The 25,757-nt window shown below is 39.1% G+C and overlaps 1 protein-coding gene across 3 annotated transcripts in view; it reads left to right on the forward strand.

Annotated features, from left to right (window-relative positions):
- Positions 1-24,749, forward strand: part of MED14 (mediator complex subunit 14) — a 36,541-nt gene extending 11,792 nt beyond the window's left edge. Inside the window, exons 8-31 of one of the 3 annotated variants that reach the window (XM_040585312.1) lie at positions 70-202; positions 756-906; positions 3,482-3,593; positions 4,211-4,336; positions 5,212-5,290; positions 6,872-7,031; positions 7,425-7,619; positions 8,198-8,332; positions 8,760-8,836; positions 10,791-10,951; positions 11,229-11,375; positions 11,465-11,556; positions 12,664-12,816; positions 13,038-13,307; positions 13,742-13,897; positions 14,465-14,576; positions 15,201-15,332; positions 16,407-16,589; positions 17,275-17,510; positions 18,156-18,335; positions 18,538-18,645; positions 19,109-19,234; positions 19,847-20,036; positions 23,556-24,749. In XM_040585312.1, coding sequence (XP_040441246.1) covers positions 70-202; positions 756-906; positions 3,482-3,593; positions 4,211-4,336; positions 5,212-5,290; positions 6,872-7,031; positions 7,425-7,619; positions 8,198-8,332; positions 8,760-8,836; positions 10,791-10,951; positions 11,229-11,375; positions 11,465-11,556; positions 12,664-12,816; positions 13,038-13,307; positions 13,742-13,897; positions 14,465-14,576; positions 15,201-15,332; positions 16,407-16,589; positions 17,275-17,510; positions 18,156-18,335; positions 18,538-18,645; positions 19,109-19,234; positions 19,847-20,036; positions 23,556-23,629 — 3,488 coding nt within the window. In that variant the 3' untranslated portion in view covers positions 23,630-24,749. The remainder of the gene's footprint in view (positions 1-69; positions 203-755; positions 907-3,481; positions 3,594-4,210; positions 4,337-5,211; positions 5,291-6,871; positions 7,032-7,424; positions 7,620-8,197; positions 8,333-8,759; positions 8,837-10,790; positions 10,952-11,228; positions 11,376-11,464; positions 11,557-12,663; positions 12,817-13,037; positions 13,308-13,741; positions 13,898-14,464; positions 14,577-15,200; positions 15,333-16,406; positions 16,590-17,274; positions 17,511-18,155; positions 18,336-18,537; positions 18,646-19,108; positions 19,235-19,846; positions 20,037-23,555) is intronic. The other 2 variants (XM_040585314.1, XM_040585315.1) reach the window with 2 other exon arrangements.
- Positions 24,750-25,757: the final 1,008 nt, after the last annotated feature.

The raw sequence follows: 25,757 nt of genomic DNA on the forward strand, positions 1-25,757 counted from the left end.
TACAGAAACAGATTTATGTAGCGTAGAGACTTTTTGATGGTCTTACATTTTCTGAACTCCATTCGTTAGACTCCTTCTGCTTAGCACTTCAGTTGGAAGTCTTGCATTCACAAACTTTAATGCTGATTCGAGAGCGCTGGGGAGACCTTGTGCAAGTGGAGCGATATCATGCAGGGAAATGTCTCTCACTCTCTGTTTGGAAGTAAGTTAATTTTAAAAGGGCTGTTAACAAACAATAAATGCAATAATAGGAGAGTTTTCATTTACTAAGCTTGAGCCATAGTTTTCAGAATTGTACTTCCTTTTTGTTGTGAGACTCCTAAATTCTTGTAATTAAGTACCTAAACATGTTGCTTAACTTGCAAAGAAGTGAGGGTTGTATGTCAATGTACAGGAGAAGAACGGATATAGTTATAAATCAGCTTGTATTTATGCAGATATCTAAATAAATTAATTAGTTCTTTGTCAGCCTTTTACTATATTTATTGCTTGACTATTTATTGCACTAGGTAAAATTTAAAAAAGCAATCCAGATGCAGTTCTGTGTTGAATTTACAGGCATCTAAAACTTCTTTATGTAGTTTCAGTTTACCAACAGTTATGCATTTAAAATGTAAACTAAACCAAATACTTTTTTCAGTTCAGCTGGCATAATCTTATTTTTAACCAGATCTCTCAGAATCAAGGATTAGCTACTGAAAGGTGTATTTTCTGCTATTCTAGTTACATGGTTTAATTATTCTGTTTATTTTAAGTCAACAGGTGCTTGGCAGGAAAACAGGGACTGCATCTGTTCATAAGGTCACTATTAAGATTGATGAGACTGATGTCTCAAAACCCTTACAAATCTCTCATGAGCCTCCACTGCCAGCCTGTGACTCCAAACTAATGGAAAGAGCCATGAAGGTAAAGGTTTGCTTTGCCATAGGCGTGTATTTTTATAAATCAAAAACTTAAATATTTTGCATCGTCAGCTTGTTTCATCTTGATTCTATTTAAAGAGCTGTTTCTAAGATTTCTAGTGAGCGGTTACTCTAGGTCGTGTTTATGTTGGGACCCAAAATTGTTACAAGATACTGACCTTGACTTCATCTTAAACATTACACCGACTTCACAGTGCATTATATGACACTTAGGAGGCAGAATGCTGAGGCTGGGAGGGAAGCAGCAGCAAAATTTCAGTTATGGTTAGCATTTGGCTTGAAATGCTTTATGGAGAGACAGTTCCTCCCTTTTGAGTCTTGGAGATGCTGTGTAAACTCCCTGTGAAAGTCATCTTCCCCATGTTGCTTGAGTTGGCTACCCAGCAGTACTATTCACTTTAGAAAATCTTATGATTTGGAAATCTTGTGAAAAAAAGCTAATGTGGTTTGCTTGTTAAAAGTGTTAGGTAAAGCTTACACTATCACTAATCAGTTTATGGCATATGGCCTATCTGAATGTGCCTTTATGTAGTCCAAATTCCTATATGCTAAAGGTGGGATTGTTGAAATGATCCAAAATAAGTAATTGCAGGCAACTTCCTACTTGGATCAGGCTTCACTGGTGATAATTCTAGATCCTGGTTAATGATATCTAAGAGAAACTGCATTTTAGGTTTTACAGTAAATCTCTTAAGTTCCTTGGCCAGTCTGGTTGTGATGTATCAGAATGTGTGTTTGTCATTATTTCTACACTGTTTGGGTTTGAAAGTTAATAACCTGGAGTGAACGGTACAGTTTTCAAACTTCCAGTACAGTTTTTCTACTGGGAAAAACTCCCCTGCTCAGGTTCTTCACCTGTCTTACAGAACTTTCTATTGATGACAGCCTTCACCTCCTGTACGTACTTTGTATTTGAGCCTCTTGGCCCATCTTCTTTACCAAGTCTGACAGATAAGTCTATATGGTGAACGTCAAGAACTTTTTATGTTTGGGCTACACAGGAGTGAGAGAAACCTGGCAGAGTATAGTCGCTTTCTACTTCTAGAGTAAAAATTCTACAATTAGTGTAATAAATATATACTGAATTTACTCATTTAATAGCCTAAATGAGCATATTTAGGCTACTAAATACACAGTTAATATAGTGAAGATACTGTATTTATGCCTAAACCCAGGAGAATGTGCTTTATCTAGAACATCTGCTGAAGTTCCACTGGAGCTGACATAATGTGAGCTTACTGAATCAGGTCTGCAGACTGTAGATTAGGATATGAGGCCACTGTAAACTTGAGATTTGTCAAAGTTAATGCTGACTCCCTTTGTAACTACTTGCTCTGAGCTTAAATTCATCAGCCATGGTCTATACACTGCTGTTCTAGTGTTTGAATAATGATCTCAGCTGTAATGACGTAGAGAGTGCACTGTTTCTGTTTATTTAAGATACTATATAAAACAGTGGCAGGAACAAATATGTTTGTCTAAGCATGTTATTATACATTAACCTACTGAAAATTTGATGTAGCTGTAGAGCATGTAGTCACTTGTTAGTGAGGAAGATATAACTCATAGCAGCTGCTGAGTTGAAATGCTTTTGTAGATGGATAAACACTGGAAATTTTTTTAAGGCCTTGTCTTGGAGGGTCCTTGGGAGGTCCTCTTTCAGAGGACGGTCATTCTGGTATATATGAAGGCATGTACTGAAATTCTGTATAAATCTGTTCTGGTATAAACCTCTTCTGCGTTTGTCTCTTATGCTAGCATAAAATTTGAGAATAATTCACCTCGAACAGTTTTGAAAGCAATGAAGTTAACTAAAAAAAGATTTTGCAGTAATCTATAGCTCCATTTATGCAAAATATGTAAATAATATGACTGTAATGAGTGGATATCAATGTGAATGCTTGAATTCATGTTGCACAAGTAAGCCACAATGAATATAAGTGATGGCATAAGCTTCAGCACTGGCAGTGCAACAGCCTCTAGATGCAAGCCTCCTGATACTCCTGGGTTCAGTAGGGTTGGTCTTATTCAGTGTCTGCCACTGCATCTTCACTGCATTGTTACCCCATTAGCAGGACTAAAACTAGCATGTTGTATTTCATGCTACACTTGCGTATGTGTTTGTGTAGAGGCAACCATATTCTAATGGAGTGTTACTTTGGGGGCAGTGGGGTGGTTTGGTTTTTTCCTTAGTTTAAGCTAGTTATAAACAGATTCCTGCTAAGCTGGAAAATAGTTCAGCCGTGTTCCAGAACAAGTAGGTCTGCACACAAAGCAACAGCATAGGTTGTGAAACTTCATTTCTTTTACATTTTCTTCTAGTCCTCTCTCAAAAACCCTCCCACTGCTTGCTGCACAGACAGACTCTTACGTTTGTTTGTCATACTTTCTAGTGATCCAGATACTCAAGTTAATAGTTCATCTGGTTAACCACAGTCCTAAGCAAATTCTTTCTGAAGTGATTATTTTATTAACTTAAGTAGCTTTGTTCCAGTATGCTAATGTATGAAGTCTACACATCAAATTTGGACTTGCTCAAGTACATTCCTCTTTTACAGATTGACCACCTATCAATAGAAAAACTTCTAATAGACAGTGTGCATGCAAGATCTCATCAAAAACTCCAGGAGCTGAAAGCCATTCTTAAGAGCTACAATGTTAATGACAATTGTATGTGTTTTCTACTGAAGTTTTTTTCAAGTTAATTTCTATTTGTGCCTAGGAACACTTCCTTTTTTCTTGGTATTTCTTGTTTTTATTAATTTAAATAAAAAATAGGAAAAAAATGAGAGATATTCAGAATTAACAAGACTGCTTTAAATTATTCTGCATTGATAATTGTAAAATATTCATACTTCTGAATGCAGTGTAATAGATGAAACTGGTAGAGCATTGTAGTCTGAGTTAAAGGGTTAAAAGTTGTCTACTGTAAAACATGTTCAGAATTGAAAGTAAATCCTTCACTGTCTTGCTAGCTTTGGATGAGACTTTGCTTAAAGTGTTGTTGAAACTACTGGGATTTAATTGATCTTATAATTCTGAAGCGGTGAGTTAAAAGATACTCTGGGATTAATCATCATCTTGAAATTTGGCCTGTCTTTTCTTATTGGTTTGTTACTAGCACTCTTCACAGAAAAATTCTTATATTCATTTCCCTCTTTATGTTAACAATGAAATAATGTGCAAGTGAAGATTGCTTCTATAAAAACAAACAGATTTTGGATTATAATGGGCTAAGTGATAAGCTTGAATTTTGTGTAAAATTATTAACATCAATTTTTGTTTAGCATTCATTGAGACAGCTCTTCCAACTCTCGTAATTCCAATTTTGGAGCCATGTGGTCGATCAGAGTGCCTGCATGTATTTGTTGATCTCCACTCTGGCATGTTTCAGCTGATGCTGTATGGTGTTGGTAAGTAGTTGCAAAACCAGGTTGTATTTAATATCTTGCAAGAATCCTGCACTATGAGGAAATTTTGTATGAACGATTCTGTCAAATCTGCCAACTTCTGCAAGTAAATAAGGGTAAATGCAAATGCACGCTGTGCTTGAGTCATCATCTAGGTATTTGAATTTGAGGAATGGAGAAGTGGACCTTTGTGCTTAAGAGTCACAGTTCAGTTAGGTATATTTTAAGAGGACAACAGACTAAATATTGTTAGGCATCATTGCAGTATTCTTTATGACTCATGATTCCTGGATTGGGCTCTTAATGGATGCAGCCATTTCATATAGGCTTGATTGAGAATTGTGTTATGTGACCTTATCCATCTTGAGTTTCTGTTCACGTCTTCAGGTTTCAGATTACTTAAGAAAAGGAAAGTGAGTTCTTTTAGAGTATTTGCATAATAACATACTGCTGTAGTTTTATAAGCATTATGGACGATTTGTCATGTATCTTAATCTCTCTCTTCACAATGAGCCCCATGGAGAAGACAAGGGGCAACAATTATAAATTGTATCAGGAGAATTTTCATCTCAATATAAGAAAGAAATTTTTTACAGTGAGAACAATCAATCACTTTATCTGCTCCAGGGACGTGGAGGAGTCACCATCACTGGAGGTTTTCAAGATCCAGTTGGACATGGTGTTAGATAATTTCATCTAGGCTCTCTTCCCATGAAAGGTTGGACCAGATGATCTTTTGAGGTCCCTTCCAACCTGAGCTGTTCTATGATTCTGTGATTGATTGATCAATTTTTAAATTAGATGAGACACATTAGAAGGTCAAAATTTTGTTTGAAGAGTAGATGTTAAGACCATTCACTCACCTATTGTTCTTGCAGATCAATTGACACTTGATGACATAGAGAAGTCTGTTAATGATGATATGAAGCGTATCATTCCTTGGCTCCAGCAGCTCAAGTAAGTGACTTAAATGATTCACTTAGTTTGCATACAATGAATCACCATATTTGTATTTTGGATGATCACGCTTGCATGGCTTTGTTTTACCGCAGTTGGGGATATACTTCTTGCTGTTCTAAGCAACCTTGAGTATTTACCATCTCCTCTAAATAGGTGGAGGAAATTCTGGTTTTGTTTGGAGTAGATTCCATAGTCCTCCTTTAGTCTGCACCCGTACATGTAGCCTCACACATTGCTATGCACACGCTCTGCATTGAAGTCTTTTCACTTTAAGTCAGTAGCAGATCATTTGCTTCCTGAGGATCTGGTTTTGTGTTCACGTTCGTTTCTATCTCCTTTATTCTGCTTTTGTTTCTACAGCTGAACTCTGCTTCTTTCTCAGCAAGAGAAATCTCCCCTCTCATAATACAGAGGGAAAAACCAGGAAGTGGCCTAGGATGATTTAAATAATATCTGTTTATCTTCTAACACTTGAGCCCTTGCTGGTTTAAACCTATCATTTTCTTTCCATAAAGCCCTGATATTTAAGCACAAGATACATTTGGCTGCATAAGAGGTTGTAGTGGATAATACAAATACAGTTTGCATCTGCGTGAAAACTAAGTTCCACCTGCTCTGTTGTTTTGGAAATTCCCAGTACTTTGAGCTAATTGCAGGGTGAGACCTCTGTTTGAGAAATTTTGCTTCTAAAAGAAGCATGATGACGCATGAAGCACTGGCACCCTGGAGAAACTAATCAACCACCCTTTGTTATAAATAATGTACTTGAGATAATGGCTTGGGTAGTCCTGCAGTTTTTGAGGAAGCCAGGCAGTCACATGAAATGTCTTTTAGGACAGCTATATGTAACATCTACCTACAAGACCGAATGTGCTGTGTTGTGGTGGATGATGATGCTGAGCTCCCACATTTTCCACTGCTGTCTTCAGTGGAAGTTGACTGAAAAATCAAGCCACATGTGTCTGAGCCCCTTTCAAGCCTTGCTAGACTTTCTGTCCTTGCCACTATAGCCAAAATCTATTGGAGTAGAACAAAGTTTAATTCCAAAAATTAAAATAAACTTGGTGTCTTGCATGTGGTTCTTCATGTCCAGACTTATTCATGTGAATGAGTTTGTTTATAGCACAATGCAGAGTGATGTCCAGCTTGGGTGACTTTTTTTACTGTATCGCTTACCAGCTTATATGAGCAAAGATTTTCTTTTCTATACCAAAAAATAATGGCAGATTCCAAGTTGTAAAGTAACTGATCTACATGTTTTTTTCATTTATCCTTCTTTTTTATATTGCAATTTCATATTGTGGCATATAAAAACTTATGTATTCTCTCAGTGAATAATCTCAGGGCTTTTTTTCTTAAATTAACAGCTGTCTGTAACTCAAACTGAAGACAAGATGTAAAGATAGTAATAAGAAAATACAAACTCATTAAACTTTCTATGTGGTTTTCTGTGCAGCAATGATAGATGTTGACTTAGAATATGACTGACTTTTAACTTGACACTAATGCTTTAAACAGTGGTATACTAGAATAATGTAAATCAGTCTCAGAGTACTAATACCTTTATTTCAATGCAAGGTTCTGGCTGGGACAGCAACGTTGCAAACAGTCTATAAAGCATCTGCCAACAGTGAGCAGTGAAACTCTTCAGCTAGCTAATTATGCTAGCCATCCAGTGGGAAACCTTTCTAAACACAAACTGTTTATCAAACTCACTCGCCTTCCACAGTACTATATTGTAAGTAGCTGAAAAATGCTCCTATCTTTTGTTCCTAGTCATGGATATACCAGACAGTTTGTTTGCTGTACTCTTATCTCTAATATTACAAACCAAGTGATTGATGTAATCCTTGGCTCTCCCTTTTCCCTCCCTTCTCTCATTCAGTAGGTTTGTTAAGCAGTCAGGCTTATAGAGAAGACGGGGCATAAAGGTTTATTATTCAGTAACCTTCATGTTCTCTTTATGTTTCCTGAAAGTGTAATAGTCTTTCTCTTCTTGAGTTCCTTTACTAGCCACAGTATTAATATCTTGAAAAAGGCTTAATGTCTTGTGAGGGGGAGAGGATAGGAGCTGATGTAGACATATTCTTAGTTGAGGGCTTTCTCAATTTGTTGCTCTGTTTAAATATAGGTTGTAGAGATGTTTGATGTTCCTGGCAACCCCACAGAACTAGAGTACAAGTACCATTTTCTCTCTGTGAGCTATGCTGAAGGAGATGACAGCCCTGCTACTGCACTTTTGCTACAGCAGTTCAGACCAAACATTGAAGAGTTGGTACTAGACACAAAAAGTGGGAAACAAATGAAAAGTGGTGTCAAGCGCAAGGTATGTGCTTCAAAAGCCATTGGGCTAGAGTGTGAAAGCTGAACACACGTTCTGAGCATCAGTACCAGCTTTAGTAGTGTTGTTTCAAAGTTTGTATGGCTGACATCTTACTTGTATTGCAGCTTGGTTCTCTGGACTGCTTCCTTAGGGAGACGTTGGGAAACTATTTTGTAACTGTTGTCTTTCAGCTCATGCCAGGGCTTCTCAGCTGTTCTGAAGAGCCAAGGCAGAGCGCTGTGCTGAGGTAGCTAGAGTAGCTTGTATGTGGAGAGCACTGGTATCTGCTTGATATGCTTTGTGCCATGTAGGTGTATTCTTTGAAAGACTTGCAGAGCCTGGGAAGAGTTACTTCTTGGTGTTGGGCTGACATGGCTTAGTGATATGTAAATACTGTTTTAAGGTAGTAATTATAAAATTAGTTTAACTGAATTGCTTGAGTCCTGAAGTGGACCAGATCCTTTCAGAAGTTTGTGCTCAGAATATGATTCATGTAAAACTTGGATGAAATTATTCTCTGACATCTTTTCAAAATGTTTACTCCAAATGAATAAGTACATTTATCTTTATTTTAATTCTAGTTATCTGGTGATCCATGTTCCATAGAGCCTAAGAAACCGAAACGATCAGGAGAAATGTGTGCCTTCAATAAAGTGCTAGCTCATATTGTAGCCATGTGTGATACAAATATGCCATTTATAGGGCTTCGTATGGAGGTATGTATTAAAAAATACTTTGTTTTCTTCTTCCCCTCTACTACTCCTGATTCTCTTGTCTCGATGTGACTGTTTGGCAGATTTATGGTCATGTGTTCTCTTTGGAGTTCCTCTGCCAGCTGAGCCTGGGTGACTAGAGTGACACTGGGTTGCTCTAGTCTTTTTAGATCTGGTTCTCCAATACAGAGCACTGCAAAAAGCTTCAAAAGTTGAGGGAAAAGGGAAAATGAGAGGATAAGAGAGGCACTTGTGGGAGGGACTGGGAAACAACTTCATACCAGATTGCACAGACTGGTTTTTTGCTTTCCAGTGCTTGAGGATGTGAAACATCTGTCACCCTTAGGGAGCAAAAAAAAGCCTTGAAAAAGTTACAGTTCTTTTGCTTGACTTTTTTGGTTGGGATAACATTTTTCTTGTTTATTCCTAGTTATCTAATATGGACATTCCTCACCAAGGAGTACAAGTAGAAGGAGATGGCTTCAGCCATGCAATACGTTTATTAAAGTAAGAGGATATGTTCTGTGTTTCATTTTATTACTGTACATATGTTTGAGAGAAAAAAAGGATTGTTCAGAGAGTAACACTAAAAATATCAGGGTGGGAGGGATTTTTTGGTTTGGGTTTTTTGTTTGAATTTTTTTTTAATTCAATGTTGATATTTTTAATTATTGTGTGTCTTGTACTCTTATGTGAAGCAGTGCTGGGGAAGGAGGAAAATAAGAGTAGACACAGAGCCAACTAAAATTAGTTTCCTCCATTAGCCTAAACTGGGGAGCTCTGAAAGCAGTCTGGCAGTCCTCGGTCCTAGATTCAGGCGGGGCTAAGGAAGATAATGGTGACGATTCATGAACATGTAATTGCAATTTTAGGTCAGATCAGAGGCCTACATACTCCATATGTTGTTTACAATCACCAGTATGTGATACAGCAGAGGAGAATGCAAGGAATCCTGGAAAAGACAATTGCATGGTAAAAACTTGTAGAGGAAGCATCAGAGAATTATACAGTAATTTAAGAGTGGAAGGGACCTGTGGAAGTCATCTGGTCCAGCCGTCTGCTCAAAGCAGGGCTGGTCATCTGCATTTTCCAGTCTCCAAGAGTTTTTATGCCCTCCCTGGGCACAGCAGTCTCAAATGGTGACTAGAGGGGAGCAGTCATTTGATTGCCTGGCTTGTACAGCCCCAGTGCGGCAGTCTGTCATTGCTGCAAGGGCATGCTGCTGACTTCTGTTCTGTCTCCCAGGCCCCAAGTTTTTTTTCCGCAGAGCCGCTGGGCAGCCAGTCAGTCCCCACTCTGTGCTGTTGCTTGAGGTTATTTAGGCCCAAGTGCAGGACTTTGCATTTGTTGAACTTCACGAGGCTCCTGTTAACTCATTCCTCCAGCCATCTGAGGTCTCTCTGAATGGCAGCTCTGTCTTCCAGTTGTACTCCCTCCCCTACAGCAGGCTGTAGGAGGCAGTCCCTCCCCCAGTCCTTGGAGTCATCTGCAAACTTGGTCTTCCTTTGCATCATGCAGGTTATTGAAATTGGTAAATAGCATTGGCCTCTGTGTTAACCCTGAGGAATGCCAGCCACAATCAGCTGACCTGCTGATTGGACCTGCAACTGTTGACCACAGTGCTTTCTACCTGGCAGTCCAGACAGTTTTTCACACTTCCTGGAGCCTACTTCAGGCCTCACCAGTTAAACTTTGGATTGTGTTATGAAGTAAAACAGATCGTATCAGTTTAAAACATTAAAAAAAACTCTCAAACCACAAAGACACCTTCTAAAGTAAAATCTTCGTAACTTCTTCTGTGCTGCAGAAATGTGTAGTGATATAAAGGCATCAGCCCTTACCTTTTTAACTTTGCATATGAGCAGGGAAGTGCTGAGAAGCTGTGAGCTAAAGTTAAGGGTGGTACATGAAAGTTTTGGATAGACTCTAAAGGGATTTGAAAAAGTTTGGCATGTCTTTACTTAAACTTTATTTAGTCTCTCCCTTGAGCTCAATTCTCACATTGGGATATGAGTAAATTAGTGGGCACTAAGATAACTGCCAGGTTGTTGCGTTTAGAGTGAGCTTGTTCTAGAAGGCAAACTGATTTCATGAATTCAGGTTGCTTTGGAACTTATTTTCATCTTTTTGGCTTGTTTCTCTGCATAAAAGATTTCTATTGGTGTGCTCTTACTTTACCAGGAGATAATGGCAGTTCAGCAGATCCCTTAACAGTTTATAATTTGCAGGTGTTGAATCCATATAAAAATTGATTTTAACTCAGAGTGCTTTTGTAAAACACTAGATTCCTTGAAGAGGAATAAGACATCTTGCTGTGCAGTCCAACTGTCTTTGCTGTTGATTTGTCCATTCTTTCATGTCCGGACTTGGAAGTCCTTCAGGACAAGTTAAAGGTAGTATTTTTAGTTTGGAACAGTACAGTGTATAATGGAGAGTTTTGGTTTTTTTCTTTCATGAATAGAATTCCTCCCTGTAAAGGTGTAAATGAGGAAACACAGAAGGCTCTGGATCGATCTCTTCTTGATTGCACTTTCCGATTACAAGGTAGAAATAATCGCACGTGGGTGGCTGAGCTGGTGTTTGCAAACTGTCCGCTTAATAGCACTTCATCCAGGGAGCAAGGTACGTTTTATTTAGGGAGACTGGTACATTTTGTTTCTTTGTGGTTTACACTGTCTGTTCCAGGAGTTCTGATGTTTTGACATTACTGGTAACTGTGTGCTCTTAAGATTTCTGATAAACCACAGTGTACCTGAATCAAAATTTTGTCTGCTGAGTTGATGCACTTTTATTATTTAAATATGCTTCCTGGTCACTTGCTACAGTTCACTCACTGGCTCTAAACCACAGTTTAGGAACCACTAGTTTAATCAGTATTCACCACCTCCTAACACTGCAGGACCAACCCGTCATGTTTACCTGACGTATGAAAACCAGTTATCTGAACCAGTTGGAGGTCGTAAAGTTGTTGAGATGTTCCTTAATGACTGGAACAGTATTGCTCGGCTGTATGAATGTGTCCTGGAGTTTGCACGATCCTTACCAGGTACAGAAATCACCTCCTTTTCATTAAAATGATGTGCTTACAGATAACGATAGACTTCTCACTAACTTATTTCCCTCCTCTCTTCAAAGATATACCCAACCACTTAAACGTTTTTTCAGAAGTTCGTATCTACAATTACCGAAAACTAATCCTTTGTTATGGAACTACCAAGGGGAGCTCAGTAAGTAATTCCTAAGTGCACTTAAATGTGTGTTTGGAAACAGAATGGGAGGGTTAGAGTTCTCAGAATTGTGCAACAAAATATTTCTTGGTATTACATTACACTGAATTAGTATTGGTGAATGTAGAAAAGACAGAAATAGAGGGTGCTAGATTGCTAACTTGTTAGGTTACCAGATGTTTGGAATTTGTATAAGATGCTTTAAATTGTGGGAGGGACAGTTGTGTGCTCCTGACTGATGAAAGCTGGTGTCGCAGCCTTTTTCTGACAGGCTTATGGTAAGTGTTGCTACTGGTCGCTGCTGTAGTGGGATATATGGGTATATGTAAGCTGAATGTGTCGTTCTGCCTGAGGAGAAGCGGCTCTAATAAAATTTTACATGTAGTGCTGTGCTTTCAAATGAGGGGGTCCTTAGTGACTTTGTAGCAGTGCTGTTCCCTTGTTCAGAATTCTAGCTTACTCTTCAGTTTGAGTACTTACGCTGTTACCTTAAATGCAAGGTAGAGGCGGAAGTAAGCACACATTTATTACAGACTAAGAATATTTTTTTGTGTGCAACTGATGCAGAGTAGCTGGTACACTTGAAATTGGCTTCCTGGAAGGCTTTTGGTTTCAGATTCTAAGCTGAACTTTTAGGAGCATTTCTGTGTGCATTTTATTGGGACAGTTAATAAGTAGCAAGAGTAGCGGTGTAGAATTAGCATGTCACTTCCTTACATGTTAGCATGTCCAGTTCTCATTTTTGTGTGATATGACTAAGAAAACCCATCTACCTCCAGCAAGTCATTAATCAGTTCTCTGAAGCATGAATCTCTCAAGTTTAATTTTTTCTGTCTCACCTTTGGCAGAAAAGGCTTTTTTTTCTTTTTGGTTGACTTGCTAAAATATTTCCCCAGTTTTGTGATTGCCAACAATCCAGCTAGGTAAATGGATGTTAAAGCAGTGCACCCCCCTGCCCCAACCTCAGCAGCTTTTGAGGGAGGTGAGTTAGGAATCTGTGAGGTCTGATGAAAAAAGGGGGAAAAAACTTAAAGCAGACCATTTTTCTTGTTATAATCTTGTAGTTGTTCTAGTTTCCAAGACCATTTTATGTTCTTGACATTGCAGATCAGCATTCAGTGGAATTCCATACTCCAGAAGTTTCACATTTCACTGGGAACTGTTGGTCCAAACTCAGGTTGCAGTAACTGTCACAACACAATTCTGCACCAGCTCCAGGAGATGTTTAATAAAACACCAAACGTAGTACAGTTGTTACAGGTAACATTTTAAAAGCTTCTGTCAAGCAAAATGCAAGATAATTAAGAGCCGAGTTCTGCTTAAACTGTTCTCTTCAAAATTGCATGTGTGTGTTATGATGGTTTATGGATCTCATTGGCAGAAGGTAACTTGGGGAAGATTGTGTCCCTGCTATGCCCCATTTTCTCTGACCTTTACTTAGAGGTAAGCTACCTGATCTCTCAACATCTGTTCTCTCTCAGGTTTTGTTTGACACTCAGGCTCCATTAAATGCCATCAACAAACTTCCAACTGTGCCCATGCTGGGTCTGACTCAACGCACCAACACTGCCTATCAGTGTTTCTCAATTCTGCCACAGTCACCCACGCATATCAGGCTGGCTTTTAGGAATATGTACTGTATTGACATCTACTGCCGGAGTCGCGGTGTTGTAGCGATACGTGATGGGGCGTACAGTCTCTTTGACAACAGCAAAATAGTTGAAGGCTTTTACCCTGCGCCTGGATTAAAGGTGACCATTTTTGTGTTTTCTGGCATGTTGTAAATAGCTTCTAACTTGAAGTATGAATCTGATGTGAAGAGCTTTGTGAGGCTTTTCCTTATTTTTAAGGAAAAAAGAAAAATGTTATTTTGATTAATTAAAGATATTTCATGTTAATGAGCAAGGTGTTAATGTTTGGTGGCAACACAAGACCTTTCTTTTTTAAAAGGAAAGGGGAATAAAGCTTACATATCCACTGAGAAGATCTGTTTATGAATTGATACATTTTGCAAACTATTTGTACTGTATATAATGAATGCCTGCTAGTAGTTAGTTCTAGAGACCTGCCTGTTTCTTACATCCTGTAGCTGATAAAGATGGCATAAAAGCTCAGCAAATACTGTGCTTATTTATGTAATAAAATTTAAACAGGGAAATTGCTAACAAAACTGATTTTTCCACAGACATTCCTGAACATGTTTGTTGACAGCAATCAGGATGCACGAAGACGATCTGTAAATGAAGACGATAACCCACCTTCTCCTATTGGAGGAGACATGATGGATTCTTTGATGTCACAGCTTCAACCCCAGCAGCCACCACAGCAACCACAACAACAGGTACCCTCCAGGCAAAATAAGAAATGTTTATTGTCTTCCACAGCTGTAGATTTCTAAAGACTTAATGTTCTAAAAGGATTAGCAGTAAAAAATGGAAGGGCAGACTATAAAACTGCTCTGCTGTGGAATTCCCCTTGGGGCAAAATGTATTAATTTATTTTGCCATTTCTTATTCCAGTGTAAACAGTCCATGGTGTATGAACAGCAGCTTTGGAAGGTCACATGAGACTTGCTGCCTTGGAAGCGAAGGGCTGAGGGAGGGAAAATGACTGTTTAAGATAAAAGGTGGGAGGGGTAGTCAAGAGGCTTTGCTGTTACAGGGTGGCAGATAAAACCGAATGAAGTGCAGAGATACTGTGTCTTGAGGAGAAACTGCAAGAAGTCACTGTGGAAAAAACAGTGAGCACTGAACAAGGTGATATAGAGACTCAAACAACTACATTGATGGGCCTGTAAGATTTCATAGGTGGAGACCAAACTGTCACAAGTATTCTCCTGCACATGCTTAACTTTAGTTTTAGTACAAAATGATCAAAAATTCTCGTTGTCCTGTGTTGACAATTTCAGCCGTTTGCAAAACAGGCAGGAGCATCGGGAGCATATCCTCTCACTTCACCGCCCACCTCCTATCACAACACAGTGACGCCATCTCCATCTATGATGCACACGCAGTCACCAGGTAAGATGGCTGAGAGTTTGTATGCTGATCGTGTGCTGGAAATGTGCCTTTGTGCATGCCTGCTTTTTCTACTATTTGAGCTGTGTTTAGCTCCAAGTTAGCCAAAAGAATGCGCCTTATATTGTGGAAAAATAGCAAAGCAAAATCCTGCCATGCATGTTCTAGAAAGTACATTTTGGAAACTTAAAAAAAAAAAAACATTCAGTGAAACTGCCATCTTTAGCTGTGTAATGTTTGGAACTTTTATGGCTTGCAGCTTGCTCAGGTCAAAACCTGTTAATTTTCTATACCTGCTTCTTCAGAAAAGCTTTTCATCACCAAAGCCCTGCTTTCGGCTCCCAGCTGTTATAGTACAACAGCTGAAAATATTTAAATTTGGGGAACTGCTGATCAGGGGGGAAATGCCATTCTTCAAGCCAAATATCTTGGAAATTTTCCTTTGTGTGGTGAATCAATCTGGAAAATACAATGCTCATGTGTGTACAAAATAAAGCCTTTGAGTGCAAAACCAAATTCTCATTTGCTTGCTGTGTCCCTAAAAAGGAGATAGCTGATAGAAAAAAAATTTAACAGAAAAATGGGAAATGTGTATGTTGAGTGACATGACGTGATGTCTTTGATTAGGAAATTTGCATGCTGCAAGCTCACCTAGTGGAGCTTTAAGAGCACCATCACCAGCATCCTTTGGTCCAACTCCTTCACCTTCCTCTCTTGGAATCACAATGGGACAAACAGCTAGCTTTGCCAGCCCACATGGTGAGTTCTTTACTGGCAGGTGTATATATAGTGACAGGGAGGGCATATTGAATCTGCTTCTTTAAATTAAGTCTTCTGGAGCAGACCTAAGTTAATTGAGAAAATTTCATATGTTGTAATTGGCTTAAGTCACTGTTTTTCATACATGTGGGTGTAACTTAACAGGAGTCAAAAGTAGCTGCATGGCACGTTGAGATGTTCCTAACCTTTTAAAACCTGACTACCAATCACTCTTTTCTGCTTACTAATGTGGGGAAATTCCTTGTGGTCTTGTAGCAGAGCAATGGCTGCAGCTTTTAGTGAGCCTTGTCTCTTGTTAGATTAGTTAATATATTTTCACTGCTTATGCTTCCTGGAAAAATAACTGGAACAGGTTAGAAATTCAAATACTTGCAATTTAAAAACATTGTCAAAGTCTTGCTGGTTTGACATACCTATATGCAAACAACGTGCCTTTTGGTGGTTTCCTTTATTAAGTTTTTCTGGAAAGCTGCCAAAACAATTTTGTTGTAATCACAGTGCATTGGAAACCATTCCATTGATCACAATAAATGAACAAATCAGATTGTAATTTTAGCACACCAATTTAGCTATCAGGCTGAGCAAAGTGAGATAGATATACAACAGACTGTTTTAAAAAGCTTGTTCTGATTGGTCTTTGTAGCAGAGTACAAAAGCAAATATACTTTTGCAGAGGTAACTGCAAGATACTGAATAGATAAGGAGCAGTCTAGCTGAGGCTTCTGTTTGCTAAGGAGCAGTAGAAGTCCAAGTCCATAGGCATATGTTCCTTTTTAGTTTAGAACAAGTTATGTGTTGAATGTGCCAATTTGCCTTAATCTTCAATTTTACTTTACTTTTAAAAAATACAACCAGAAAACCCCTGAATCTGTATCTTGATTTTACACACACACACGCACCCTATGTTTTTTATGTGTAATTTTTTATGTAAAATGTTGTCTAAAAGCTTGCAGGCACTTCCATGCTTTAAAGGTTTTGATAAGCCTTTTTTAGATTTCTAGATTAGAAAGCCTTGTACCTTTTAAAAAAATAACGGTCTTGTAACATCTGTAGGTACCATAGACCCAAGCTCACCATACACCATGATGTCACCCAGTCAGCGTGCAGGGAACTGGCCAGGATCTCCCCAGGTCTCTGGTCCATCACCAGCAGCACGGATGCCTGGAATGTCACCAGCCAACCCTTCCCTTCATTCACCTGTCCCAGATGCCTCTCATTCCCCACGAGCTGGAACAAGTAGGCTTCTTTATCGGTGTTATGACTGTGAAACACTCGTGTTTAACCTTTCTAGTTCTGTTCTTTTTGATAGTTTTGTGTGTCAGTGTAACAGTTCTTACTGCCCTTGTGCAGTAAAATATCTAAGGAAATGAAGCCTTTATTCTGTCCTAGTTCAGATCGTCTATAACAAATTGGAAAGCTAGTTAAATCATACAACATAAACTTCAGCAGGATTGATACCTCTTGTGGCACTGTAGAAATTAGCCTTAAACTATTAAGCTCCATGACAGAGAGAAAACTCTTTAGAATAAAAGCAATGATAGGCATATTTGCCTACGCAAATACTAACTTTTCACATCATAGAGTTGTAACGCTGCTTTTGCACGACTGATTTAGCTATCTTTACATCTCATGGAGTTTGTTGTACGAACCTGCTATCTGCTGGCATGCTGCAGGAAGAGGAAAAGAGAGTACGATTTTAATGTTACTGAGACTCTTTGCATGGGTGAAATGTCAAAACTCTAATTCTGTGACTTTGTCTGTCTGTTGGCTATCACTAGGCAGCCAAATTCTTAAATAAGGAGGACTAAGCTTTGGCCTAGAGGACTTATTGGTTGTTTAGTGACAACAAATAAAGTGAACACACATCTGGCCTTGCAACTTAAATCCTCCCTTAATGCAAGTACTTTTTCCATATCAATAGGTTCCCAAGCAATGCCGACTAGCATGCCTCCACCTCGTAAACTACCTCAGCGCTCTTGGGCTGCATCCATACCTACAATCCTCACCCACAGTGCCTTGAATATTCTGTTGTTGCCCTCTCCTACCCCTGGGCTTGTGCCGGGACTAGCTGGCAGCTATCTTTGCTCCCCTCTTGAGCGATTCCTTGGATCAGTTATTATGAGGAGGCATCTTCAGAGGATCATACAACAGGAAACGGTAAGGTTTAGATTGTTTTAATACTGACCTGTGAGTATGACTTTACAACTCTTCTATTTCTTGCTTCTGTACTCCATGTCTTTCAAATCAGTCACAAACTCAAACACTTCAGATACAGTATTTGCTGGTGGACTTGTGCTGTACTTCTGAATCTTGCCATCTAAAGTGTCAAGTGTTCTTTTCCGCACAAATTAGAAGTGGAAAGCCTGTTTGGTCAGGTGGAATTTGATAACATACAATAGCAAAGACTGACCAGATTTTCAGATGCCATGGCTTCTGTGAGGGCAGCATGTCTGTTGGGAGTTAATCAGAACAGCTACAGGCTTACTATGGATGGCATGACTTGGCAGGACTGCCCAAGAAATTAGTTACTAGTTGGCAATAACTGAACTACTCAGTCATGAGTATCGCTTTAGAGTTTGGGACAGGCATTGTGTCCCTCTTCACTTTGGCACTGATTCAGTGAAAGAAGCCGAATCTTGCATAAGCTTCATTCTCAAATAATTTTACCTGTGTATACAAATATCACATGTTTCTGTCTGGAAGAAGGACAGGTTGTTCACTAGAGTTTTGGGAGTGAATCTGTGTCTGTGCTCATGCTACTTAACGAACAACTGATCAAATGTGATACTACTTTTCATGCAGCTACAGTTAATAAACTCCAATGAACCAGGTGTAATTATGTTTAAGACGGAGGCACTGAAGTGTAGGGTTGCTCTCAATCCCAAAACCAACCAGACTTTGCAACTGAAAGTAACACCTGAAAATACAGGACAGTGGAAATCAGAGGAGTTACAAGTTTTGGAGAAGTTTTTTGAAACAAGGGTATGTACTCAAATCATAATGTTTAAATTTTTGTGCATTGCTTTTAGTCTCTGGTGATGTTTTAACTTAATGGTGCTGCTGACTTTCATTGGTATGTGTAAGGACTGCAAAATACAAAATTAACAGCTGTGCATGGTGGTTACTGTACTAAATTATATAGCTGTTATCTAAATAGGCAGTACTAAATAGTGTCTGTCTTTAGGTTGCAGGACCACCTTTTAAAGCGAACACCCTAATAGCCTTCACGAAATTACTAGGGGCTCCAACACATATCCTCAGGGACTGCGTACACATCATGAAACTTGAGCTGGTAAGTTAACTGTTTTATTTGGTTCACCCAACTTCGGAGGTTATATTTAAAAAATGAAAAAGATGCTGTATCTTTATCTGTAAAGACTTATTACTCATTAGACATAACTACTCTAAATTTATATATATGGGTTTTAGTACTAATAAAGAAGTTTTCATTTTACTACTGGCTATCCTGGAAGCTCCTAAAATTTCTCCTTTAGAGTGATGATCTTGAGAAACTGGCAGGCATGTTACTGCACAATAGACATGTGCATAGGCTGGCTAGAATCTTTCTGATTGTGTTCTTGTTCACCCTACGCTCAATTCTTTCAGAACTGTTCTGGCTTACACTAAACCTGCCAACATCTGCAAGTTTAGCTAGAGGGGCACTTATTTCCTAATGTTTCCCTAGTTCGTAGCCATGTATGTCGCTGATGTGAGACCTTTTGCTGTTCTTTCTCTGTGCTGCTCTTTCTAAACAGTTCCCTGATCAGGCAAGTCAGCTGAAATGGAATGTGCAGTTTTGTTTAACAATTCCTCCCAGTGCACCGCCAATTGCACCTCCAGGAACACCTGCTGTTGTGCTGAAATCCAAAATGTTGTTTTTTGTAAGTAGAGCTATCTGTTTTAAAATTTTGTGGGCTGCATGTCTTTGGAATCATCACAGGTTAGTAGCAAAACACAAGCATGCTATATCTGACAACTGTAATAGCTAAAAATGTTACACCATTTGGAAGCCTAGATTTGTGTGCATCCCTTGTAAGGAGTTCAGTTAGTATTTCTATTCTTCCTCCTATGAAAGCACAGCAATTCTTCATGTTTTGTGTCCTTGGAGAGATATTGAAGTACATAAAGTTCAGTTCCCTCTGGGCTGCAGGTATCTTGGAATGCTTAGCTTCTGAGGGTTTTGTTCTTTGCGGCCTAACCACCTAGATTAAGTGATATATGCATTAGTGGTGCTGGAAAAGGACAGCAGGAATTAGATGTTTAGAACAAATCTATGTTAGCATCAGTAAGCAATGCTCACTGTAGGGTGCCTTTGAAAAGAAAATAGTCTACACCTACACCTGATTGATAACTTCACTGTTACAGAATTGATGTCTGAAAACTGAGGGGGTGGAAGTGGATGCTATCTATGGCCTGGAATGTTTTAACTGTATTAGAATTTATGCTGAAGTACATGGCCGTTCAGTTTACCACACTTCTGTATTTTCCTGCAGCTCCAGCTAACACAGAAAACAACAGTCCCACAGGAAGCTGTTAGTATTATAGTCCCAATTATTTATGATATGGCTTCGGGTACAACGCAACAGGCTGACATTCCCAGGCAGCAGAACTCTTCTGTTGCTGCTCCAATGATGGTTAGCAATATTCTAAAGAGGTTTGCTGAACTGAATTCACCGCGACCAGGTACTGTACATGTCCAGTAGATATATTCTCTTCACCCAGACATCTGTGACAAATCTCCAGTGTAAAACTAAACCTCTCTTAAGTCTGAGTTCTTCTTGGTTTCTATAATACTACTTTAGTGATTACAAACTCCTGATGTGACAGGCAATATGTAACTTACTAGTAAGTATTGGCAACACAGCAGAAGGTTACACTGGTGATTCAGGCTGGATTTTGCTGTTCTGCCCAAGTGGTAGAATGCACCTCTTGTTGGCCCAGCTCTTGCTGTGAGTAGGAGTCATGCTTTTTAACAAATTGGCCCAGAGTGAGTCATAAGAAATATGCTATGGTCAAGTGTCAGTTTTCATGGTTAATTATGAAGTTGTTGAGCTCAACAGTAGAATATAAAGGGATGTTGAAATAGTTATCAGAACTTGTCCAAGTGCTGTGAATGATTAAAAAGTAATTGGAGTGATTGTATGCTCCTTTGTCAGTGTGTACACTAACAGAGGTGCATACAGTTACGTCCACCAAATGTGCTGTGAAGTGTTTGAGCTAAATAGGCTGTTCTGAATGTTCAGTGGCTCCGTAGGTAGTGCCCTGTGAGCGATGTTGTGCTTTGCTTTCCCTCTTGTTTGTCACGCCCTTTTTTTTTATTTTTTTATTTCATTATCTGAAATTGAACAGTAGCAGGTTCTTTGGGCAGCATGTTGTCTGTAAGCAGTGGTTTGGGGTCCTAATACACAGATGGCTCATGAGAACAGTAACTTTCAGTTCTGCTATAGTTACATGCTGAAGAACAAAACCTTTTTTCCAGTAACCCAGTGAACAGATTGAACTTTTGAATCCAGAGGTTGAATTCTACTTCTATTCTGTATGATTATTCATCTCGTTGTTATGTGGTAATTTTAACTATGCTTGGTGGTTTATTTCAGTGGCTGGAACATGAGCGATGTTTATCTTAAATTGGTGTGGATATGCATACATTTCTGAAAATTGTGATGAGATACAAATTAACATGCATTTTCTGTTTAACATATAGTAATGGTGTAGGTAGATAGGAGAGAGGAGAATAGCCTTGAGGACGTGTGGGATTACCTAAGAGTTCTGTATGTGGTACAGAACTGTTGTGTATACAGGACTTCTATTTCAAGGTATATTAACCACAGGTGTTTCTCTTGGAAGGCGCTTCCCTGCTGAGTTCCCCTAGTGTGGGGAAGGGCAGATACTTGTTTTCCTCTTTGTTATTGCACTAAGTTGTGTTTTAAGGTAAACCCTCCACAAAATACTGCAGCGTAAGGAGTGATAGCCAAAACTGCTCTTGAGTATCCCAGGTGAGATGTCTTCTCATGATCATTAGATAGATAGATCAGGATAGACAATTTTTATTACAGAAGTTTTGAAGTAGTTTGGGAATGCAATACAGGGAGCAGAGTATAGGCAGGGGGAAAAAACGCTTACAAAAAGAGCTTGTGGCCCCAAGCAGGATTTTATCCAGGCAAAGAAGAATGTACCTAGCTGAGCAGAGGACATTTTCTAGTAGCCTTTCTTCTGACTTCTAAAAGAAAGAAATTAGTCTGTATGGATTTGTTTATTTATTTCCACCACCATCACTGAGCCAAAGTAGGATCTTCCCTGCAGACACTTGAAATGCAATTTCCTGTGTTCTTACTGTCAGAACTTAAGTAGTTATAGCTGAAGAAAGAGAACAAGCTACCTTCTTTGCCATTGAAGGGTGATAGGAGAGCCAACAGATGGAAGTAGGTAGTTGGGAGACAACTTTTACAACAGCAGTACGTGAGAGATTGCAGGTGCATATCCTTTCTTTTCTGATGCTATCATGCTGTACCCAGGATTTTCCTACCTGTGTTAGCTCTTCTGCTGCACTAACTGCAATTTGCTTGGTTAAGTGAGTTTTTCACTGTTTCAGTCAGAAAGGACCAGGGCTTCCCATCATGCACGTATGATATTGCTGGCACTTTCGTTGTAACCCGTAATCAGTGTTGCCTCGTTTTGGCTGTATCTTTTTTACCTTTCTCTCTTTGTGAGAAAGTATTTTGTATTCAGCTTAATTTTCCTCTTAATAAAATGGTAGTGCCTGAAAAGTAAGTTCTTTTGGAAGAGTTTTCTTTTCAGATCTGTGGGCAAACACGTTCTGCTGTGTTTAACAGTAAGATGTTGACTCATTGTGAATATACTGTCTTTCTGAGACCACTTTACCTATGCCTCCATGGGGGGAAAAAATATTTTGGGGAAATAATTTTATGAACTGAAATGGAATCAATGCCCTGGAGTAATAGGGTTAAACTCGAGCTGTAAATCTACAACCTGCACTATGTAGTGGACATCAATCTGGTAAGGAAATGGAAGTCCCTACAAATGCTGGAGGTTGACTCTTAGAGAGGAGCTCAAGGGACTTGTGATATTTCTTAAAGTACTTCACGACTAAGCATTTCAATGATGCAGTGGATGGGATTTAGCTCAGATTTGTAGCTTTGTTATGATAATGACTTGCCCAAAATAATCTTGGGAATCCTTAGTTTGGCAGTTAGGGTTAATGCATCCTAACAGGCTCTGCTCTTCTTTGCTTATACTGTTGCTCCTTCAGCAACAAAATTCAACACCTTCTAATTGATGTTTATTGAAATATGCAGGGAAAATTCAGCCCACGGTAACCAGGGTACAATAGTGGCTATTAATTGTATTCTTTTACCAGGAAACAGTAGATGAAAGTCACAGCTGCCTAATACTTCACCCTTTGTTCTGATTAAACCCTTTTGATTCTATTGGTTTTAACTTTTAAAAAATATTTCAGAGTGTGTGTGTGTTTGTCAAAAAATGCTGGTATTCTAAACTTGGGACAGCTATGGCTGTTTTTTTCTCTCTGTACTATATCTCAGCCGTTAGAGCAAACGAACTTCAGTTTCAGTGTTTTATTTTGCAGTTTAGGTGTCAAGCGTAGAGCCAGAGCAATTTGGTTGAAAAAAACAGATTTCTGACTTCTGCCCAGTCTTGGAATTAGAAATGTTTCCAAAACTAGGCTTAGGACAGAAAAAATCTTCCAGCTGTTTGACTTGAGTCTTCCGAAATGTTTTGTTTCTGCTCTTAATCAATACAAATAGAACTCGAAAAAGTTGGGGGAGGGTTTCTGTATAAAATGTAGTGCTATTGATTAGTAACGTACAGAAAAACTGCGATTGCAGTGCCATGTACGATAAATTCTAGTGTAGATTCAATCTGACCTTCAAAATCACCTAATAGTTAAGAGCTGCTTGCAATTTCATGACCAACAAGAGCTACCCTGCTGGGAAAGCCGGAGCTACTTCCATTTAAAATCATTACAAATCCCGACATCCTCGGAGGCGGCTGGGATTTGCGAGTCGCAGTCGCCACGTCTCCTCCAGCGCTGCCCGTACCGGGTGCTGGGAGCCCCGTACCGGGCGCTGGGAGCCCCGAGCCGGTGTCGCGCAGCCTCGGGAGGTGGTTGGAGCGCGGTTTGTGCGCGGGGGGACGCTAACCTGTCTCTTTTCCCTGTTCCAGGTGAATGCACAATATTTGCGGCCGTTCGTGATTTGATGGTTAATCTTACGCTGCCCCCTGGTGGGCGTCCGTAGACACTTTTAAAAGAAGGCTGAAAGTGAGACAAAACCGAGAAAAAAAAAAACAAAAAACAAAACAAAACAAAAAAAAAACCAAACCCAAAAAAAACTAATAAAGCCTTCGGTTAAAAGAGGACGTTTTAATTTTCCTTTTTTTTTTTTTTTTTGCCTCCTAAAGAGCTAACTGGCAAACTTTCAGGGATGCACTTTCATCAAATGAGTATCACCACGACTTTTGTATAGTGCTGTTGTATAGTGTGTTTTAACGGGATACACTTCAGACTAGGTAATAGATTGAAGTATCCGCTTGCTGGTAATAGATTTAATATTCTGTTTTATACTATAAAGATTATGAAAATGCCAAACTTGTTTGTTTTTCTGTTTTTCTTATGTTTTGGTGTAATAGTCTTTTTTTAAGGCAGGTCTGTCATTTTTGAATACTGTAAAACTGTGACAAACTTTATATTGAAGCTGTATTTTAATAAGACTGCTTTGAATCCTTAAACAATTTATTTGGGCTTGTTGTAAACATGTCCCCAAAAAGCAATATTTAATAAACTGGATTAAAAAATCTTGTCCTGGATGTTGTATAATCTTAAACTCTATTCCTCTCCACTGTAGCCATTGGCCAGATCTCTTGTATTTACAGTTACTTGGCTATTTCTGTATGTGATCTGCTTTCTGCACACACGTGTGCTGCTAATGTAAAAAAAAAAAAAAAAAAATCTACCGAAACAAAACCTTATTTATTTTGTGGGTCTGAGTTGTTCCAAGTCATAGGAAAACGGAGTTTTTAGGTTTTCCAGATTGTGTAAATAACCAGTAATTACTTAAAACAGTTGTAAGGAACAACATCTGTCCCAAAAGCAAAGATTAGTGGAAGAAAGCACCTTTTTTCATCTGTCATGGAGTTTGTAGTTATAGACACCTGTATAATAATAGACTCTTATTTGTCTTACTGGTAGGTAAGGCAGGTAAGGGTAGAAGCTTGAACCATATACCATGAAATTGGAGAGGCTGATCAAAAAAAGCAACAACCTCACGTTTAACTCTGAAGTGAATGTATGTAGATAACTTTGTTAGCAATGCCTGAAGGCTTGCTCTTGTGATTGAATAAAATTTCCATCCTTAGAAATTACTCTGTCATTTAACCATTTGTCCTCATGGATCAGTATTCTCAAATTTTTATTGAGTTCAAGTTGGTTTCCTGACTTCCTGAAAGAGCAGCTTTCTGCTGTGCTGCCTCACTCCCATTGCAGAGCTCTGTCAGCTCCCTGCTCAGCTGAAGGATGTTTTAAACTCATTTTAAAAATCTGGCTTTAAGGCTGCCTGTTGCCCCCACAACTGTCACATTCTTTCCCTATGAATGGAAGAACTGTCATTCTTTCCCTGTGAATGAAAGTCTCTTTCAAAGCTCTTGCCTTTAGAAATAATCTTTTGGTTGATGTCCCCTTCAGATTTCAGCTTTGAACCTGTGGTTTTGGGTATCGGTATTGTATCACGGCTTCTCTGAACTGTGTGTATCTAACAGATGGTTATGCAGTTTCTGCTTCTGAAATACAAAACTCGTCCACTGGAGTAAAAACCCTGGCCGTCTTTAAATGTTGCTGCTGCAGCAACTCAGTTGGAAAGGTTTTGTATTTCGGTCTTTTCACAGCTAAACTGATGTTTTGAAACTGAGAGGTGATAACTATGGTTGAAAAAGACTGGCTGTGATGCTGGCTACTAGACTGAATTCAAGGTCTGGGTGTTCTTGTGCCTAAAAGCAGCTTTCTGATGTGCAAAGTATCTGCTGTTCTTTGGCCAAGGTGCTGGTGGGCAAGGGCCCCCCTGCTCTAGAGCTTCAGCACTTGAAAGTAAAAGGGGCAGAGAAAACAAAATAAGTACGCTAGTAACAGACGGTTGTGAACTGACATTCCCAACCTGAGATTATGGGAAGATTAAATTTTATTTTATATTACACATGCCACTCCTCTTAACATACAACACATTTTAAGCCTTTCTCCTACATAATTAAATGCTTAGGGAAAATGCTCCTAGTAAAAGGAAGCATTTCCCACTGACCAGTGACACTCATTCCTTTAAAAGAAGTGGCTGTGTATATTTGCAAATGCAGTTTGAAGTTTTGTCTTTCGTATGTTCA

The sequence above is a fragment of the Falco naumanni genome, chromosome 2, assembly GCF_017639655.2.
Source record: "Falco naumanni isolate bFalNau1 chromosome 2, bFalNau1.pat, whole genome shotgun sequence".
In the NCBI taxonomy this organism is placed as follows: Eukaryota; Metazoa; Chordata; class Aves; order Falconiformes; family Falconidae; genus Falco; species Falco naumanni.